The 21,204-nt window shown below is 41.8% G+C and overlaps 1 protein-coding gene across 5 annotated transcripts in view; it reads left to right on the top strand.

Moving 5' to 3' along the window:
* Positions 1–21,204, top strand: part of CCDC92 (coiled-coil domain containing 92) — a 47,429-nt gene that overhangs the window by 23,330 nt on the left and 2,895 nt on the right. For 4 of the 5 annotated variants that reach the window (XM_074299308.1, XM_074299289.1, XM_074299269.1 and 1 more), the window contains 2 exons: positions 17,838–17,984; positions 18,945–18,986. In XM_074299308.1, the coding sequence (XP_074155409.1) occupies positions 17,855–17,984; positions 18,945–18,986 (172 nt within the window). In that variant the 5' untranslated portion in view covers positions 17,838–17,854. The other variant, XM_074299299.1, reaches the window with a different exon arrangement.

Here is a 21,204-nt window from a genome sequence, read left to right as displayed (position 1 = left end):
TGAGATGAAAGAGATCCTCTAGTCCTCCTTATTCAGATGAGGAAACTGAGTCTCAGAGAGGACAAGTAACTTGACCAATGTCCTCCAAGTAGTAAGTGACTTGTTTTTGGCTCTGGAGGACAAAATCAGGAGCTATAAATAGAAGATACGAAATGGCACTTTCAAGCTTAATGTCAGAGCAGATGTCTGAATAATCAGAGCTGTCCAAAAATAGAATGAATTTTTGCAAGCTTACCATCTCAGGTACTCCAGTGTAAGCAGCATGAGGTTATCCTTCCTGGAAGGTCTCCATTCCAAGAACAGATGACCACTCATTGGCTCTGTCATAGCAGAGGTTTCTTTTGAGTGTGGGCAGGACTAGATGGCCACCAGGGTCCCTCTATTTCTCACACTCTGCAATTCATCACTATTTTAAATTGTTCTTTCCAAATTACTTCTTTGCTCAAACTGACATCATTCTTTACCTTTGTGGCTGCCCATCACTCCTCCCCTGACCCTGAATCTCTCTCCTTTCTGGACTGGTCTCATTTGGTGGTGGTTCTTGTTTGACCATTCCTTCAGTGATTCCTTTGTTAGATCAAAGATTTATGAATTTAGATATGACTCAGAGGTCATCTGATTCAACCCTTATATTTTATAGATGAGAAATTTGAAACCCAGAGATTTTAAATGACTCATTCAGGATTGTACAAATATTAAGAGTCAGGATTTGAACTCATAATCTTTCATTCTAGATTAGGTACTTTTTCCATTGCGCCACATGGATATCACATGATTTTTTTTGTCAGTCAACAAGCATTTCCTATGTGCCTTAGGAAACAGAGATTAAGTGATTTGTCCAGGATCATTCAGCTAATAAGTATCTGAGGCTGGATTTGAATGCAGGTCTTCCTGATACCAGCACTCTTAACTATTTACCATAGCTGCCTCTCAGTACCTAGTTTCCTCAAAAAGCAAGCTTATATTTTAATGAGAGCAACATCCAGTAACTATTTACATAGACACTTATGTGGACTCCAAGACCATCCTCAGCTGATTTACTTTCTCCCTTTTCTCTCCCTCTTTAACTTCTTTTGTCTTCCATGGATTCAATTAGCATCTCTACAGATTATGCTCAAGGGTATGTGTGTGTGTGTATGTGTGTGTGTGTGTGTGTGTGTGTGTGTGTGTATGTGTGTGTGTCTAGCCTCACTCTCCCGTGTTCTGGCCCCACATCACTAATTGTCAATTGGACATTTCAAAGCGGATCATAAATTGAAAATCAAAAGAGTCTTTAGAGGCTCCCAATCTAGCCTGCCATTATACAAATAAGGAGACTGAGACCCAATGCACTGAAAGGACTGGGGCACACAGAATAAATGTCTGAGCCATAATTTGAACCCTCTTCTTTCTGTTCCCAAGTCCTTTGCCCTCTGTGCCATGCTTCCTGCCAACGGCTCACAGGCCTCTCAAAGTTAGCATATCCAAACTTCGAATTCATTATCTTTCCCCAGAAACCAACCCCTCTTCTGAACTTCCCTATTCTTTTCAGTGGCAGAACCATCCTTTCAGACATTGAAAATTTGGTACTCATTCTTTTAAACCCCAGATCTCCTCTCCCTCATCCCACCTATCTTCTTGGTTGTCAAGTCTTGTCTTTTCTAGCTTCTCAACATCTCTTTCATCTGTCCCCTTCTTTTCTCAGTGATCCCATCATGCAGGTCCTTAGTATTTCTAGTCTCAAATAGTGCAGTAGACTTTTACCTGTCTCTTCTCCCATATCTGCGACAGTGTGTACTGCCAAGAGGATCAATCCAGCATCTCCCCAGCACTTCCACTCCTCTGATGGGCTCTCATAGCCCTTCTCTATACCTGAAATACTCTCTCTTCCCTTCCCCTCCTCAGTCTCGCTGGCTTCTTTCAGGTGCCAGCTAAAATCCAAGTCTTCCCTTTCATGCTAATGCCTTCTCCTGGTGATTACCTCCCATTTATCCTGTGTACTTCTTGTTGGTGCCTGATTGTCACATATTGTCTTCCCCATTAAACTGAATACCCTGAGATCAGAAATGGTCTTGTGCCTTTTTGTGGTAGGTGATGATGACATGATAGAGAAATCCTGAACCAGAGCCAAGAACATATGAGTTCAGATCCAGTCTCAGACACTTGGTAACTACAAGACCCTGGCCAAGGCCCTTAACCTGTCTTTACCTTTATTTTCTCAGCCATAAAACTAGGTTAATATCAGCACCTGCCTCTCAAAGTTGTTGTGAGGATAATCTCTCAAATGAGATATATTTGTTTGGGTTGTTTTTCTTTTAAAGGTACTTTGCACAATACCTGGCAAATAGATGCTCTATAAATACTTATTCTCATTCCCCATCTTGGTACACCAGTGCTTGGCATGATGCCTGGCACATAACAGGCACTTCCCCAAGACTAAATTGTGAAATGTTGTATAGAATTTCTTACACAATTAAGTATAAGAAATGGACAGAGGATATGAACAGGCAAATTTCAGATGAAGAAATTAAAGCCATTTCTAGCCTTATGAAAAAATGCTCTAAATCATTGATTAGAGAAATGCAAATTAAGACAGCTCTGAGATACCACTATTCACTTCTCAGATTGGCTAAGATGACAGGAAAAGATAATGATAAATGTTGGAGGGGATGTTGGAAAACGGGGACACTAATACATTGTTGGTGGAGTTGTGAACTGATTCAACCATTCTGAAGAGTGATTTGGAGCTATACCCAAAGGACTATCAAACTGTGCATACCCTTTGATCTAACAGTGTCTCTACTAGTTCTGTACCCCAAAGAAATCATAAAAAGGGAAAAAGACCCAGTTGTGCAAAAGTGTTTGTAGCAGCCCTTTTGACAAATTGGAAACTGAGTAGATGCCCATCTCTTGGGGAATGGCTAGATAAGTTATGGTATATGAATGTTATGGAATATTATTCTATAAGAAACAATCAATGGGATGATTTTTAAGATGCCTGGAGAGATTTACATGAGCTGATGCTGAGTGAAATGAATAGAACCAAGAGAACATTGTACACAGCAACAATAAGATTATGCAATGATTATGTGATTTCACTTTTTTTTATTGCTGCTGTAGTTTTCTTGCTTTTTTCCCTTCCATTTTTCTCCTTTTTCATCTGAGGTTTCTTGTGCAGCGTGATAGATGTAGATATCTATTCACATAGGGATTGTTTTCTGTCTTAAAGGTGGAGAGAGGGAGGAAGAGAGAGAGAGAAAGGTGTGGAATGCAGAGTTTTGCAGAGGTGAATATTGAGGGCTATCTTTGCATGTATTTTGAAAATGGGGAAATATTATTAAAAAAAAAAAGAAAAAAAAAACAAATAACAAAAAAACTCCCAAACAACCAATGAAGTATCAGGTCTGTCCAATTACACATGCACATACATGCACAGGGAAAGAAAGGTACATATATGCCCACAAACAGATTATTAGTATTATTGTTATTACTGTAGTGGTGCTTGACTCTTAAGAATTTATGCCCTGTAAGAAAATAGGCTTATCATGCTTCTCTCTTCCTCACTAAATCCCTAAACAAACATAACAAATTCTTAAGGCAACTCCCTATCCAGCTTCATTATCCAGTTTCCTCTCAGTGCCTCAGTCTCCTCACATGTAAAACAGGAATAACAATGTGGCTGTCTCTGAGTGGTAGTTAAAAAAAAAGAAAGAAAAAGAAAAGAACAGAAAAGAAAAAACTCATCACAATGACATTCAATGCTCTGAAAGCATAGAATGTCAAAAATAATAACATAGATAACGCTGCTGTTTTGGAGATAGATGAGAAAAGTCTGCAAGATCTAACTCAGCCTTCTTCCTCCAAGACATTGTTCATTTTCTTGTCTTTTTAAAGTTTCAGCTTTGGATCTTAAAATAACTACCCTCAGCCCTCAAAAGAAAAATTGACCCAAATAAATCAAGCACAATCCCAGTAGGAGCTGGAATTGCCGCAAAGGCGTTGGCAATGTCCTGGGATCCCACGTTAGGTCAACCCTGGCCAATTAGATTATCCCAGACTCCACTTTATATAGTAATTGAGCTACTCAACTAAATTTATTATTTGCTATAGCCATATCAAGATGACTTTGAGTTCAAAAGGAAATCAGTATTGAAAATTTATTTTTCTTTAAAAAAATGTCTTTTGTACATTTAGACCTAAGAATGAAGAAAGTATTGTATTAAATAAAAAACGTCCCAATTTGGATCTCCAGGTGTTAATAACATGTAGGCTGATGCCGGTTCTTTGGAACTTGGAGAATTGATGGCCTAATTAGCCTCTAGCTTTAAAAAAAAAAAACTATTTCTAAAGTGTTAAAAGATGCTTTCAAAGTAAAAGGTAAGTTTTAATCTCCCTCAAGACACCATCTGTTTGTTCCAGTTGTCTCTTCATTTAGAACTAAATCAAGGCCAAGTCACTTGATTTTTCTCAGTCTCAGTTTCTTCTTCTTTAAAATGGAAATGATAATGGTACCTAAGTCAAAAGGATGGTTGTATGATGACTTCTAAAATGCTTTGCAAACTTTAGAACTGATAACGAAACATCGGATCTGCCTCCAGAGAAAGGACTGATATTGTTTGAATACACATTGAAGCATGCTCTTTTTCATTTTTTTTGTATTCTTTTTTCTTTTATTCAAGTCTTATTATACAAAAGGACTAATATGGAAGTATTTTAAATGATTGCATGTGTATACCTACATCTGATTGCTTACTATCTCAGGGAAAGTGTAGAACAGGGAGAGGAAGAGATAGAATTTGGAACTCTAAACTTTTAAAAATGTTTTTAATTATTTTAATATTTAATCTGGGAAAATAAATATATTATTAAATTGAGTCAGAAAAAATTTACATATACATTTTAGCTAGTATTATTATTACTAATGTTAAGAGAGTGAGCAAATTACTTAATTTTATATTTTTTTCCCTAAAAGAATACTAACAAGCCTAATGGTATAATTTAAAGGTATCTCTGAGACATTTGGAATGTTTGGGTGCTATCATTCGGTTTCATATTCAGAACCAAAAAGTTTGGATGAATAATGTTCAGCAAGTATATTTAATCCATTTATCTCTCCAACCCTGGGGGGAAAAAAACATACCTTCCCATTCTAGCACAATTCTATAATGTATTTGGCTTTGCCAAAACTTAGCCTAGATATTTCTAATTTCATTCATTGGGTAGATCTGCCAACTCTACCTATGTAATACAGTAATTACCTCTTAACTCCACTTTCAAGTTTCCAGTGTTCTGATCACATATGAGACCTCAAATAACCCTGGAATCAAAATCTTCCACAAACCAAACCACCTCCAAGATCCCAAATTCCAAAGTCCTTTATTCTGAACATCCTCTGCTCAACCATCCCAGTTGAACTTTGGGAAACTTGTTTTGCTACCTTTCTAACTGGGCCTTTGAGGCCATTTCTCGTTCCTCCTTTCACCACCACTGCTAAAATTGCTGTCCCCACAGTCATTAGTAACCCAAGATATGTCTGGATAGGTGACCTTTTTTCTATCCTCATCTTCCATGCTCTTCATGCCAATTTTGGCACTAATAATCACATCATCATTCTAGGTGTCCTTAACTCTCTTACTGCTACTTTCTGGCTCCTCCTTTTCCTTCCTCCCCTAAATGCAGACATCTCCCATGGCTCTATCTTGAACCCTCTCTCTTCTCCTCTGTATATTCTCTCCTATAGAGCCCACTGTTTGGCACATTATGGATCCCAAGAAGCATTTCTTATTGATGAATGTTTGAAGGCTTTTTGAAAGGAACAATCAAATATCTGCTAAATTTGAGTTGGAAATAACTCCAGTGGAACAGTACAAATTTCATTAAAGTATAACCAGTTAGAAACATAAGCTCAACTTGTTCTAGGACTATGCTTCTCAGAAGCTGCTCAGGGTAACTGGATTGCACAGTAGATAAAGTGGTGGGCATGGAGTCAGGAAGACCCATCTTCCCAAATTCAAATATGGCATCAGAGCTTACTAGTTCTGTGACCCTGGGCAAGCCACTTCACTTTGTTTGCCTCAGTTTCCTCATCTGTAATATGAGCTAGAGAAGGAAATGGCAAACCACTACAGTATTTCTGCTAAGAAAACTCAAATGGGGTCATGAAGAGTTAGATATGACTAAAATGTTTCTCAGAATAAAAGTAATGTAATACTTTGGTTAAAAGGGTCCTAAACATTTAGAAGTGAGAAATTTTATTATCACAATGGAAGGAAATAATTTTAGAATCTTAGAAATTAGCATCACCTTTTCACATGGTAGCTGTGAATTAGTGTAGACAAGATATTTTAGATTTCTATTGAATAAGTAAATTTTGGCCCATTTAAATATTATTGTCTCGAGTCAGTTTCTAAAACTTGGAATTTCTTATCCTTCTTGCAGATAGATCATTGATAAAACAATGTTGCAACTTTTAAAAATCTAATTCTTCCCCTTCTTATTTATGTCTTCTGAAGAGAATAACAAAAACAAAAGAAAACAGATAAAACTCAAATTCATCCATCTTGATATTTGTGGATAATTTGAAGAAAAAGATTTGGTGAAAAATCATAACTAGGAGTGAAGATATCGGTTATCTCTACAGCTTCATTGTACATAATGCTGAGTCAATAGTGATTCATTCAACAAAAATTTTAATACCTACTACGTGCCTAGTATTGTGCTGTGTAGCATATAAGGGAAACAAAGGACATGGTGGCTTCTGCCTTAAGGGTACTGCCATTTAATTGGAAAATGAAACTAATTATTTCCTGAAATAACTAGAAAATAGTGCATAGAGTACCAGGTCTGAAGTCAGAAGAATCATCTTCCTGAATTCAAATGTGACCTCAGACACTATGAGACTTTACCCTGTTTGTCTCAGTTTTCTCATCTGTAAAATGAGCTGTAGAAGGAAATGGCAAACTGCTTTAGTACTTCCGCCAAGAAAACCCCAAATGGGGTCAAAAAGTGTTGGAGACAACAACAGCACCAGTAGCAAAAACAACAGAATTACCAAGTGGCTGACTAAACACTCTCAGTTCAGTGAGGAATTGATCCAAAAAAGGAAATCAACTTGGGCTGGAAGTAGAATAAGGAAGGAAAGCAGCATGATAGGCCCAGTCAATCAAATGTTTATCATACACCTACTGTGTGTCAGGTATTTTGCCATAGACTAGAGATAGAAAGAGTGAAATAAGCCCTCAGTGGACTTAACAGCATGAAAATAATAGATATGCCCAGAACATGTACAAACACATTAGGAGGACATTGAGGGGATGAGGATGGAGACATTAGTAAATGAAGGGACCAGGAGATGAGACCAAAGTTTCCAAGAGGCAGAAATGAGAAGAGCACAGGGAACCAGTGCAGAGGGAGTCCATGGAGCGCTTTGTGTAAGGCACAGGAGGCCGGTATGATTGGCTGTTAGGGAAGGGCAAGTAAGATCTTAGTCCTAAGACTACAAAGTTAGGATGGGCCCGGGATATGCCCCGGCTTTGTACTTTATCCTAGAAGAAATGGGCAGTCATTCCCTATTCTAGAGGAAATAGAAAAGAGCTTATTGAGAGTTCAGTTAGAACAATGTTTCAGGAAAACGATTCTGACTGTCACATGGAGGAGGGTTGGGGGAGAGAACTTGATAAGAGTGATCTGCTGGTACATGTGATGAGGGAAACCCCCGTGTAAAAGATGGAGTGACAAGATTTGCTGATGGATTCAATATGTGTGCAGGAAGAGCAAGAGTTGGGAGAGGCAGATGCTCCCCAGGTCAGAAACCAGTACCAGTGATTGGAGAAAAGGGAAAGGGAAGCTTTGAAGAGGTGGGAGTTGTGAGATTAAGATCATTCAGTTTCAGATTTGAGATCTCTGAGGAAGGCCCATTCAGAATGTCCAGTGGGCAGTTGATGACCTCTAATCAGAGATTTTGATCTGGGAGGAGCCAGAGAGGTCATTAAGCCCAACTCTCTCATCTCCTGATGAGGAAGCTGAGACCCAGAACAGTTAGGTCATTCACCCAAAGTCTGGTAGTGATTAAGGGGCAGAGGCAAGCCTAAAGCCCAGCCTCTGACTCCAACTCTTAACATCTTCCAAGGGCACCAGACTGCCCCTCAAACTTGTGTTACAAAAGTACTTTCCAACAGATCCTTGGACAAGGTAGATTGAGGCTTCTCTTCGTTTGGGCTTCACATAAATGAAGTGCTGCTAAAGGAGAAAACAAGGTTAAGTGGTGGCAACATATATGGAAACTAAAAGCAAGACCCCCAGTGCGATTCTCAAACAAGGGAAAACATGATAAAGTGATGTTTTAGTGTGAGTCTGACAGCAACTCCTCCCACTTAAGAACTGTCTGATTTTTAGATTCTCCTATCAGAACCTTTTCTCACAGAGAGGTTCAGGGCTGAATGAGCAGAAATAACCATATTTTCCTCAGGAATCATTTTGCAGCTGACTCAGCTTCCCAGACAGCTCCTGAGAAACAAGCCTTTTGTGCCGTAAGCATTTACAAAGACTAGAATAGGTGCATCAATAGCTGTGCCCAAGCCAGCCTATAAACAGGTACTATGAGCAGGAAAAGTTGTTGGCCCTGAGAAGTTTTCTTTTTTCTGCTTCTTTGGAGGAATTCTGAACATAAACCCCTAAGCAAGGAGGGCTTCCTCACCCCATCCCACCCTCTTACAAGGAGATCTAGTGAGAGGCAGCCTGGGTTATAAATAAAGCTGCACAAAAAAGAGGTCAGGGATAAGATCCTGCCTCCAACCTTTACTAGCTATGTGTCCATGGTCAAGCCATTTACTTATTTATTGAAATACTTATTTTACTAATTACTTACTTTTATTAAAGCTCTCTGAGTTTTAATTTCCTAATAAAACAGTAATCATACCTACAAGGACTATGTCAAAAGGATTTTATGTTTGGTAGGTAACCTTGCGATGCTGTACGAAGAACTTGGGTTCTCTTAGTTGATGGAATTATTTTGAGTTATATGATCCTACAATGTAGAATAGAATGATTTGGCCTCTTCACCTTGTTCTTCCAGGGCTCAAATCATAATTTCTTTTGTTAGTGACCATTTAGAACAAGTCTGAAGACCAGGAGAAGCCAGAAGTGCCTGATTAAAATGTGTATTTCATCTTCCCAGGAATCTTGCTCTACTCTTTTGGAAGAATGCTGGGGAGACAAAATCAGCTCTGAAATTTTCAGAGAAAAGTGTTCCCCAAACACAGTCTTGAATCATTATTTGGGTTTTCTTATAGAGAAAATATAAGGGGTGAATTGGGCCAAGAATGAGTCCTGGATTTTGTTCCCTGGTCATACCCCTATGACTTTGGGCAGGTCATATCCCCTCATCCCTAGAGAGGATAAGGACCAAGCTGACCAGACACCAGCATCATAGACGTAATTCAAGCCTTGTCCATTTGGCCCTGAGAGATTACCTCAGATTGAAAGGCATTTTGGCATCCGAAAGTACTAAGAGTAATTTCCCAACAATGATGGAGCCTTTTAAGCCTGGTACTCTAAAGAGCCTGGTCCTATAGTAGGGCCATAGAAAGGAAGAAGCTTGGAAAGTCACTCTTTCCTGATGTAGAGTGTGTATAGGGTGATATCACTAAAGTCTCTGACTGAATCAAGCTCTGCTGACCTGGAAGCAGTGTGATGGACCTCCCAGAAGCAGATTTGGACTTGATGACAAATTAGAGCTGTTCTAAAGGGAAAGGGGCTGTTCTGGGCCTCCTTGGTCTCTGAAGCACCTTCCTACTCAGGGATTTGGTGATGAGACTTCAAGAGGTCATTAGTCTAGCCAATATCTGAAAAGGAATATCAATCTCCATATCAATAGACATTTAACTTGTCTCTAATCTTCCAGATAAGGAATAAGGGAAAAAAATTCAGCTAAAGGCAGTTCTTACAAGCATTTTTTTTTTAATGATAAATGCCTGTTTTTATTATGTGCTAAATTTTCAAATTTATAATTTTCTGTAGTCTGCATTTTTTTTTCTCTTTTATCTTCATATGATGGCCAGTGATCTCAGGATAATTAACTACTTACTCTGGGGGAGGAGGGAATGGGACAGATAAAAATTAAGAGAAGACATTGGCTTCTATTAACTAGAGGGTGTTCTTTGTTTTTTAATTCTGCTTTATTTTAAATTCTGAATTCTCTTCCTTCATCCCCTCCCCTTTGATTGAGAAAGCAAGAAATCTAATATCCGTTATTCATGTGAAGTCATGCAAAATGTATTTCTGCATTGGCCATGACAAAAAGAAGGAAAGAAGAGTATGGATGGAAGGAAGGAAGGAAGGAAGGAAGGAAGGAAGGAAGGAAGGAAGGAAGGAAGGAAGGAAGGAAGGAAGGAAGGAAGGAAGGAAGGAAGGAAGGACAGAAGAAGGGAGGGAGGGAGAAAGAGAGGAAGAGAAGGAAGGAGGGAGTACTTTCTCTACTCTGTACTTTGTACTCTGAGCCATTCTGTCAGTTCTCTCTCTCTGAAGTTAGATAGCATTTTTCATAGTGAATGCTTTGGAATTATGATCAGTTACTAAATCTTCCACAATTGATTATCATTATAATATTACCTTTGCTGTGTAGATTTTTCTCCTGGTTCTGCTCACTTCACCTTGCATCAGTTCATACAGGTCTTCCCAGGTTTTCCTGAAACAGTCTCCATCATCTGTTAAAGCACAGTAGCATTCCATCGTCTTCACATGCTATTTCTTATTCAACCATTCCTCAACTGATGAAATTCTTTCAGTTTCCAGTTCTTTGCCACTACGAAAAGAACTGCTATAAATATTTTTGTACATATGGGTTCATTTTCCTTTTTCTTTGATCACTTTGGGATATAGACCTAGTACTGGTATTGCTGAATCAAAAGAGTTTATATGGTTTTATAACTGGTGGGGGGGTTTTGGTGGGGGAACAGTTCCAAATTTCTCTTCAAAATGGTTGGATTAGTCAGTTCACTGCTCAATTTTTCCAGTCCAAAAAGAGTGAGGTATAGTACCTGAGTTATTTTAATTTACATTTCTGTAATTACTAAATATTTAGAGCATTTTTCATATGGTTATTGATGGCTTGGATTTCTTCCTCTGAAAACATCCTATTGGCCATTTATCAATTGAAGAATGGTTTTTATTTTTATAATTTATTTTAATAAATTTGATTTCATTCCCTATGAATCTTAGAAATGAGACTTTTATTATAGAAGCGTGCTACAAATACTTTCCTTAGTTTTCTATTTCTCTTCTGTTTAATCATAGTCGTTTTGTTTATATACAACCTTTTTCATATAATCAAAATTATTTATTTTATCCCCCCCAAATCATTCATTTTACCCCCCCATGAACCTCTTTATCTCTTGATTGTTCATGAACTCTTTCCCTTTCCACAGACCTGACACAATTTCTTTCACACTCTGCTAATCTGCTTATATCACTCATAATGTCTAAATCATGAGCCATTTTGACCTTATCTTGGTATATGGTGTGAGATGTTGGTCTATGCCTAATTTCTACTAAACTGCTCTGTAGTTTTCCTAGGAATACTTATCAAATGGTGAGTTTCTGCCTTAATAGCTGAAACTAGAAAATGCTTTTTTGGTTCAGTCATTTTGAATTTGCCTGGCCCTCTGCTACAAGTACTAAACAGTTGTTAGGCAGCAAACACCAAATCGACTGTTCCTCAGCCCTTCCTGAAGTGGGTGATCAACTTCCAGGTGAAGTATCAGCCTATTCAGGAAGACTTCAGCAAAAATATTGCCAGTAATTGTGATAGTGATCTTGCCTGAGATTGTCACAGGATAATCTATTCCCTTTACCTTCATAGAGATGGACAATGAAGGCGTCCTTGAAGTCCTGGGGGATAACCACCTTTTGACATATAATCTGGAAAATTTCAGTCAGCTCTTGTATGAGCAGTGGGACACCCCCCCAATCATGTAAATCTCAGCCAGAATAGAACCAGCACCAAGTGTTTTGCCACACAAAAGGAGGCCTAATGGCATTCAAAACCTTTTTCAGTTGGAACTTCCTCTAGGGAGGGATTGATGTCAACTTGTTGTTCACAGATGACTGTATACTCAATGCAGCCTCTGAAGCTAAGATGCAACAAAGTATGGATCGATTCTCTGCTGCTAATTTTGCTCTAACAATTAGCACTAAGAAAACACAGCCAGCACCACAGCATCCATATGTGGAACCCTGGGTTACGGCAAATGGAGAAGTTTTAAATGCTGGGGATAAGTTCTTTTGGCAAGAAAATTTCCAGGGATGCACACATCAATAATGAGATTGACACGAGCATTGCCAGAGCTTAGCTCAGGGTTTGGGAGGCTCCAAAGGAAAGTGTGGGAGAGCAGAGATATTGGACTGATTACCAAACGGAAGGTCCACAGAGCTGTTGTGATGACCTCCTTGTGTGTCTGTGAAACCTGGACAATCTATAGCATCATGCCAGGAAACTGAATGGCTTCCATTTGAATTGTCTCAGGAAGATACTGAAGATCACTGGCTGGATGAGATAACAGATGCTGGGTCCTTTCTCAAACTAAACTGCCAGGCATTCCAGCTCTACTGCAGAGGGCACAACCTCGTTGTTCAAATGACAAATGTATGCTGGCTTGAAGAGTTTTATGAAGAACTCACACAGGGCAAGCACTCACAAGGTGGTCCCAAAAAATCGACTTCTCTGAAGGCCTCTCTAAAGAACTCTGGAATTAATTATATGACATGGGAGACACTGGCACAGGACCTCCTGGCATGGCGTGCCCTCATCAAAGAAGGTTCTGTGCTCTATGAGCAAAGCCAAATTAAATTAGCCCAAAAGAAAAAGAAGATATGCAGTTAATGACTTCCTGTGGACTATTTGTGCCTGACATGTAATAGAGCATTCACAGCTCATATCGGTCTGATCAGCCACTTTAAGACACACTACATCTTGATTATATTATAGTGACTATAACATTTTGTTACTTTGCAAGAACAAAGGGAAAACCACCAACCAAGTAGACAAAGAACTCCGTGTCTAACAGCATGGTTCCCTCTAGATTCTTACAATCTACAATAGAAGTTCTTGTGAGGACTACAGGTCAAAACTATTTTCATATAACATGAACATATTTTCATTTCTAATGTGGTAAATTTCAACAAAAACAACCCAAAAGCTCTTTGGGGATGGGTCCTCAATAATTTTTAAGAGAGTTAAACAGGTCCTAAGACCAAAGAGTTTGAGAACTTGTGTTCTAAGATATGAAAGCTGAACAAGAACCTTGGGTAAAGGACAAAGCAAACTGAGGGGGAAGGAAGGATTTAGAAGATACTGCCAAAAGCACAACATTCCCTCTGACTGATTTCCCGTTTGAAAGGGGAACCCTCCTAGAAGAGGCTCAGAGACAGAACAGGAAAAGACATGTCACCCCTCTGAAGTGCTGGGACAAAGCTGCCTTAGTTGCAAAGTTGACCTGTGAGAAGGGAACAGATGCCATTTGCTGGACAAAGACTTGTCCTGTCCTCGACAGCCGAGGGGGAGAAGCCCCTGATAGCCCACCCAGGGTATGACCTCTCCCCAACCCAGAAAGGCTTCCAGAGCCAGGTCCTATGTGTTAGCTTTGAGCCGCAAGCAAACTGTTTGTTCTTGGTGGGCAGAGACTTGCAGCCAGCTCCCTGCCAAGCTTTCACCCAAAACTCAAGACAAAAGCTACAGTTTTTGATAGAGCCAGGTTTTCTCTGTGTGTTGTGTTGCCATTTCAGCAGCCCCTACCAAGGGCCACATTCACCACGTAGCCACAGCTCACCCAAGATGTTACTCTTCTGTAATTGCTGACCTGCCTCCACACCCACCACATTCTGACAAATGGATGAAAAAGGCCACTTTGTGTCCTTTATTTAGAAGATGTCACAGATACCCCATGAGCTGTTCTGGATGTCTTTACAGTCATCCCTATTTCTCAGTTAGATATCATATATTTATAGTGCACTGTCTAATGGCTGATCTAATTATATAGCTAGATCCATATCTTTATTGTCCCTTGATGAGAATCTGACTAGAGTGTGTTTTTCCTACATTGAATTGGAGCTGGGACACCTCCCCTGGAAGTCAGTTCTATTGCTGTTCCTGGAGGTCAAATGATGAAAGCATTCCAGATGGGATTTGTTGGTCTTTTTTAGGCTTTTGGGGATTTCGTTATTATTATATAGGAAACGCTCGCAGTATTCAAAAGTCCTTCTGCTACTACAGATCACCTTCTTATCTGCAGTTTGTAGTCCCAGAGTTAGCTGACGTTGAATAATTTGCCCAGTTTTGCAACTAATATGTGTCAGAAGCAAGATTTAAAGCAGTGCTCTCTGATTCCAAGGCCAGACCTTCTGTCCACTCCCTGCAGTGCCTCTCCCTCGATGGTCAGTGTTGGGACATGGGAATGGTTTCCCATGACTTGCTCCAGGTGTACCCATCCATACACAGGCTGCCCAGCTACAGTATAGTTGGTTGGTTAATGTCCTTCCTTCTTGAAGAGAACCAAAATGACATCACTGTGTTAGAATCAAGTGACTGTGTCTGACTGTGGCCGATCAGAACAGTAGGAGCTCAAAAGCTCTGCCACAGGTCAGACCCAAATAGTCCCTATGAACATTTGGGCTGGGCTTTTCTGACTTCTCGAATTTCTACTAAGTACTTACACCTGGAAATGTAACAGGTGACATGGTGATAGAGAGGGATGGAGACCACTTTTTGGTAGATCACACAACTGAACAATTAAAGGAATACTTGTCTCTCAACATTTATATAAGTCCTTATTGTGCCAAGCCTGTGCAGAGCTCTTTCAGATTATTATCTCCTTTGATCCTCACAATCACGCTGAGAGGAACTTGCTGCTGTGATCCTCATTTTACAGAGGAAACAACTGAAGCAAGAAGACATGAAATGACTTGGCTAGGTTCTCACAGCAAGAATGCATCTGAGACTAGATCTGAATTCAGGTCTTCCTGATGTCAGGCCCAGTTCTTCAAGTACTATGGTACCCCCTACTTCTCATCATCCCCAGCTTGCAATTACACATTTTGTAATCACACACTCTGTATTCTTTGTCTTCCTTTTTTTTTTCTTTTTTTGTATTTCTTTTAATCTAGATTAGTTCTGGCTACACAACTTCCAGGGTGTATTTCATTGTCACAATATTTCCCAAGAATGACCACAATAGAACACAGGTGCCCTTTCTGGACAGTCAAAATGGAAACAAATACATAATATGTATTTTCAATCTAAATTAGATTTCATGTCATGTCCTGGAAAGGCTAAAGCTGGTACTGAGGCTGGACAGAATTTTTTTCATTTGTCTGCGCATGTGTGTCTGCAGCTCGCCTACTTGACTGTCATCAACAAATTATAGAAGTAAGGTTTTGTTTTCAAGTATAGACATGCCTGTTAATGTAATCAATATGTCCCAGAAAGTTTCCACATGGCCCTTTGTCTAGTTGTGTGATTTTATTGGTGTAAATTCCCAGTGTTACAATTTTTGCCAGAAATGTTGATCATAGCATCATGGATTGAGAGTTAGAAGGAACCTCAGAGCCCTTTAAGTCCAGCCTCTTCTTCCTCATGCCTTCCCCCATCCCACCTCCACCCTCCCCCATCCCCCAGTCCATTTTCACAGGGAGGAAACTCACGGAATGTCACAGTTTCTGAAGCATCAAAATTTCAGGCTCCCCGGTGGAGAAATCACGATGGGCAGAAATGGTCTAGATTCTCCTCTTCCTAGGAGAAGTCACCAGGAAAAGAGTGGGACCACTTGGGACAGAGGGTCACACAACAGACTGGACAGCTCCATAAAATGTTAAGATCTAAAAGAAAGCCTAGGGACATTGGCTACATTGTGCATGAAGGATCTGTGAGAAATTGAAGACAAGTGAGAGAGAAGGTACCAATGGGTGGCATTTGTGCCATTAGAAAAATTGGGCTCATGGATGACCCTAGATTGCCCCAGGTGGCTCCTAGATGGCTCAGTGGACACAGAACCTGCCCTGAAGATAGGAGGGCCTGAGTTCAAATCCAACCTCACTTAATTTTTCCTAGCTATATGACCCTGAATAAGTCACTCAGACCCAATTGCCTTAGCCAAAAAGAAAAAAAATCACCCCCAAACTCAAGGCGAGTTGTCCTGGTTGCTCAGAACCCCAGGCTACTTAGAGCACCATGGGTTATGTAGCTGTGGACTCGGTACCCAGAGCTTCATTTTATTAAGACCTTGGCTTTTATAGTAATTTTTTTTAACAATTCCCTTTCAGAAGTGCTATATTTTCAACCAAATAAAGAAGCTTTCCTTGGGGTGTGACCTTGAACATCCATTGTTTCTGCTCTTACAGTCAACTTCTTGAACAGTTTATTTTGGTCAGCCGTGGACCTAATTTGCTGAGCAGAAGTTAGATCTTTAGAAGCACTTCCATTTGAGGGAACTCAATTCTGACATCTGTCGTGAGATTGTAAGAAAGCAGAGATAGGAAAAGGGGCATTCAGCTGTGCTGGAAAATCAGGCTCTGACATCATTTTTTTAAACCAATAAAGGCCTCAATAAACTCAATAAGCTCACCCATTCCACCCAGCTCAGAGATTTCAACATTTGTTAATAGGCAGTAGGGTCCATTTTTTAAGCAGTAAAAGCTCAATTAACCAAAGGCCTGAGTACTTGGGTAAGGGTCTCTTATCTCACTTGGCCCTCTGTCAATCAATAAGTGAGCACTTAGAAAATGGGATGATGAAATAAAGCTCTTATCTGCTTGAAAGCTCAGCGGCAGCCAAGGTAGTGCAGTGGCCTGATTGGCCAAGAAGCCCCGTGATGTCATGAGCAGCTCCCCTACAAGTAGCCTTGACCCAGCAGCGGAACTAGCTGGTTACCATGGCCTTAACTCCAAGGGAAAATGAACTCTTCCCTAGCTGGAAGGCAGCAGCTTCCCTCCTGTAAACCGGGGCTTCAGGTGGTCCAGTCATTGCCCATCGGGGGCACTTTCTGCCCCAGGAGTGATTGTGAGAGAAGGCTTCTCCTGGCTGCTGGCTGAAGCTCTTCACCCCCAAAGGGCCAAGCTTTACCTTTCTGGGATGGGAACAAAATGCTCCCCTTGATTCTTTGACTTTCCTCCCTTAAGCCTGAAAGTAGCTGTTCCCGTGGTAACAAGTATCCAACAATCAGAAAGCTTCACGCCCGGTTTGGGGAGCTCTGACATCTATTCCATAGCAACAGGCACAGAAATGATGGCCTTGAGCTGATTTGTTAAATCCCCCCTGGCTGGAGATGGAGCGGGGTCGGAGACGTGGCCTTCCGGCCTCCCTTCCTGACGCGCGTGGGGGGCTCCAGCAGCCTCCGGCGGGGCTTCAGCGCCTGAGGAGCCGGCAACCTCCGGGTGATTGATTCCTCTTTAGATTCTCTTCCGAGGGGGGACCAGGTCCAGAATACCTTGGGGCAGCTTTGTCAGAGAGTAGAAATCATTCCCTGAGGCTGGTTTTGCTTGGAAAGCCAGCCAGAGTCAATATCTTTATGACCGTTTGCTCCCTGTCCTGCTGCCATTTCACTCCTCCTTCCTGCAGTTCCCTGGGAGGGAGGTTGTGTTCCCCCATTTTACCAAAATACACAGCTCTAGAACTTGACTTTTCTCAGCTCCTTCTGAGCTCCCTGTTTCCTTTGCTTTGGATGCTTCTCACTGTCCTAGCTATGCACACAGGTTCCATGTTTGCAGGTAATTCTCCTTCTGCCTCAGGCCCATCCGGGGGTCCTTGTGGAGCTTCCCATTTGTGTGGCTTAGCCGGTGCTCCTCTGACCAACATGGGTGTTCGATTGCAGGTCATCTGGATGTCAGCATGGCAGCCTCAAACCTGGAGAACCAGTTGCACAGTGCCCAGAAGAACCTGTTGTTCCTTCAACGAGAACACGCCAACACCCTGAAGGGCCTGCACGCTGAGATAAGACGCCTGCAGCAACATTGCACAGGTAGCCTGGCCTGGACATCCGGGCTCTGCGCCTTGCAGGGGTCCTCTGTCAAATGCGCTCAGGATCCTGGGGATGCAGGGGAAGGGGCGTGCCCACCATCTTAGCACGGAGTCCCACTGCCTTGTCAGTCGGCCTGACAGCCCCAAGCTCTAGCTGTTGGTCATATATTAAGGAAAAAGCATTTATCAAATGTTTATTTGGGGCCATCAGATAAGGGGGGTGACCTTGCCTAGTCCATTTTGCTGCCTGTTCTAGTCAATGTTATAGTGTTAAGACCCCATTATAACACTGATCCCACCCTGTTACCCATCTTATTTCAATCCCATAATTACAATTATAAACAGGGCAAGGTGTAGAAATCAGTTCTCTGGGCAGCCAGGACATATAAAGAGATGAAAAATGAATTTGGTATCCTATTCTTCTTGGGGTGGGAGAGCTTTTCGAAGCTCCCACCTTTTAGCATCCTCCCACCTGGATCAGCTCATTAGTATTGGTTTTGGGGGCTCTTTCTGACCTTGGTTTTTTGTTTGTTCTTGGGGGGGGCGTTTTTCTACTTGTTTTCTGGTTTGGGTTTTTTTCTTTTGTTTTTTTGGGGGTTTTTTTGTTTTGGTTTGGTTTTTTGCAAAGATAATGGAGTGGTTTGCCATTTCCTTCTCCAGCTCATTTTCCAGGTGAGGAAACTGAGACAAAGAGTGAAGTGACTTGCCCAAGATCACCCAGCCAGTGAGTGTCTAAAACCACATTTGATCTTAGGTTTTCCTGAGTCCAGGCCCAGGGCCCGAGCACTCTGGTACCAGAGTCATTCCTCATGGACTGTTGTCTGGAATGCCATTCACCAGAGGAAGGCCTTCCCCGTAAGGGCTGGCTCACGACAGAGTTTCCTGGAATAGATAGTTGCCGCTGCCGATGACAATCCCCAAATAACATACAGTTTCTCTCTCTCTCTCTGTCTTTTTTTAGATTTAACATATGAGCTGACACTGAAAAATTCTGAGCAGGCAGGTAAGAGCCCTGAATGATGGTGGTTTTTTTAGTGGAATAGCGACACCTATTGTTCAGACTTCTTTCTTTCCCAGTTTGTTTCATGTGGGCAATCCTCAATGTCCAGTCATTTAGTGTTGGAAGGCTTCTAAGAGATCAGCTCCTCCAGCCCCCTCATTCATAAGGGAAACTGAGGCACCAAAGGGTAAATGACTTGCCCAAGGTCACATAGGAAGTAACAGAGTGGGTCTGTACACTGAGGTCCTCCAAATAAAGCCCATTGCTCATTCCCCCATACTGCCCTCACTACCTTGAGGGGGACATCCTCAGCTTAGGTATCCAGTGTCCTCCCCCCATGAGGGCTCAGTGAGATGCACCTGAGAGAGATGCAGAGATACCTGTTAGCAAATATCCCACACGGGACCCGCCACCCTGGCTCGAAGGACATCTATACCACTTCTAGGCCCAGAGCCAGGGTTTCCCCCAAATTTCAGTTAGCCTATCTCTGGGCGGATTTTTTGGTTCTTGATGATTTAATGGTGCTCACCCCAATCTTTGGCCAAACCTGGAAAAGCTGCCCATGTTGGTTCTGGCTCACCCACATCACGTCCAAATGGGTCGGGACCCTCCAAGAGCCAGAACCAATTGTACCAAACAGTCCATTCTTCACAGCTAAATGTTTGATACCAAAGAAAAGAAAAAAAAACCACTACAGAATATACGTTCTGTTCAAGATGATTTATTTTTCTGACATCATTTAGGAACCGATCTGATTTCTTCTAAAACACAGATCATTTCCATTCATTTTCAGTGCATCACCAAGTACTCATTTTCCCACTTAATCACATTATAGCCTCACCCACTTTTTGTTCCCCAGGCAGTGTTCAAAAAAAGACACAAATTAATCGGCAGTGAGGTCTGACTACAGGAGCATCCCCAGAGAAAGCTCTTCAGGTCTCTCACATACCCCCCATTGTCACACTGAGCCTCACACTGACTCTGTGTCCCAGGATCCTCAAAGACCACAGGCTCCACACTGAGAAACTAAGTCCTGTGTGGTCAGGCTTTAGAAACAAACTATGAGAAACCACCCCTTTGGCTTGACTTTTCTGGGGGGGAGGGGACTTTCTTACTCCCTCTGGAGAGCCTCATGGAGCTAGCATGCTCTTCCTGGGACTGATCCCTCAGGACCAGGAGGGGAGGGGGAAAGATGGCAGGTTTCTGTAGTCTTCTAAGAATCCTGTGAAGAATATCATGTTGCCAATGTGTGAAAGCTTTTCCTGGGCTCCAAGACCAATAGGAGCAGCCAGTTCAGGTTAGAGAGGGCCTCGGGATGTATAAGAAGAGGACTTTGTTCAAGAGGCTGCTTCCCTAGTCTGGTTTTTGGCCAGATTTTCTGAACCACTTTTAGAGGGCTGGCCACTGGGCAGAACAGCATTGCTAATGACCAGCTCCAGAGGATCAACTCTCCAGAGAGCAAATTGTCCCCGGCCCACAAAACCCTAAAGAGAGTAGCCAGTCTGTGTAACCAAGGCTGGATTTTCAAGGAGCAGAGAGGAAGCAGCGAAGCAAGTGTTGTTCTAAGGACGCCGCTGGTCCCGGAGATGTGGTTAGGCATCTCACAGGGGCTACAGTAGGGAAGACAGGCTCAGGGAGAAACTGGGGACAAGCTGCTCAGGAGGGGATGACTCAGACTGTTCCAGAGCCCTAGAGAGGAAGGATGGACTAGGGCCAGGTTCCTTTTTGTTTGGCTGATTCCTGAATTAGCCTGGTTGGAAAACTCCAGGAGGAGCCATAGGTAGGGCATAGAAGCTGAGCTCTGGCGTCTTAAATACATTAAGCTTCCATTTCATGCACAAAAGGCAGAATTATATGAGGGTTGTTTCCCAACAGGCCCTTGTGGAAAGAAGATTGAGGACAGAAATCTGACTAGTGGAGTTTCAGGGCCTCCAAAACTGCAGAGAACTCAGAACTCCTGGGGTGATTTGAGGCAGTTGGGGAATCACAGCTCAAGCTGAGGTCCAGGCTCATGGAGGGAGGAGCTCCATAGCAGTTTTTCTCTCTCTGTCATGGCAGATTCAGTTATTTCAGGTAGGAGGGCAATCGTGTTAGCTCTGAAATCTGTGGAAATCCACGTATTTATAGGTAGGAGGGAAGGTTCGGCCATAGAGGGAGAGATGGAGGGAAAGAGAGAAAGCCCAAGAGGCTGGGGGAAGGACAGAAAAAAGTGAGCCCGGCA

Source organism: Sminthopsis crassicaudata, chromosome 1, assembly GCF_048593235.1.
Source record: "Sminthopsis crassicaudata isolate SCR6 chromosome 1, ASM4859323v1, whole genome shotgun sequence".
In the NCBI taxonomy this organism is placed as follows: domain Eukaryota; kingdom Metazoa; phylum Chordata; class Mammalia; order Dasyuromorphia; family Dasyuridae; genus Sminthopsis; species Sminthopsis crassicaudata.
This window is presented reverse-complemented; position numbering and strand designations above follow the sequence as displayed.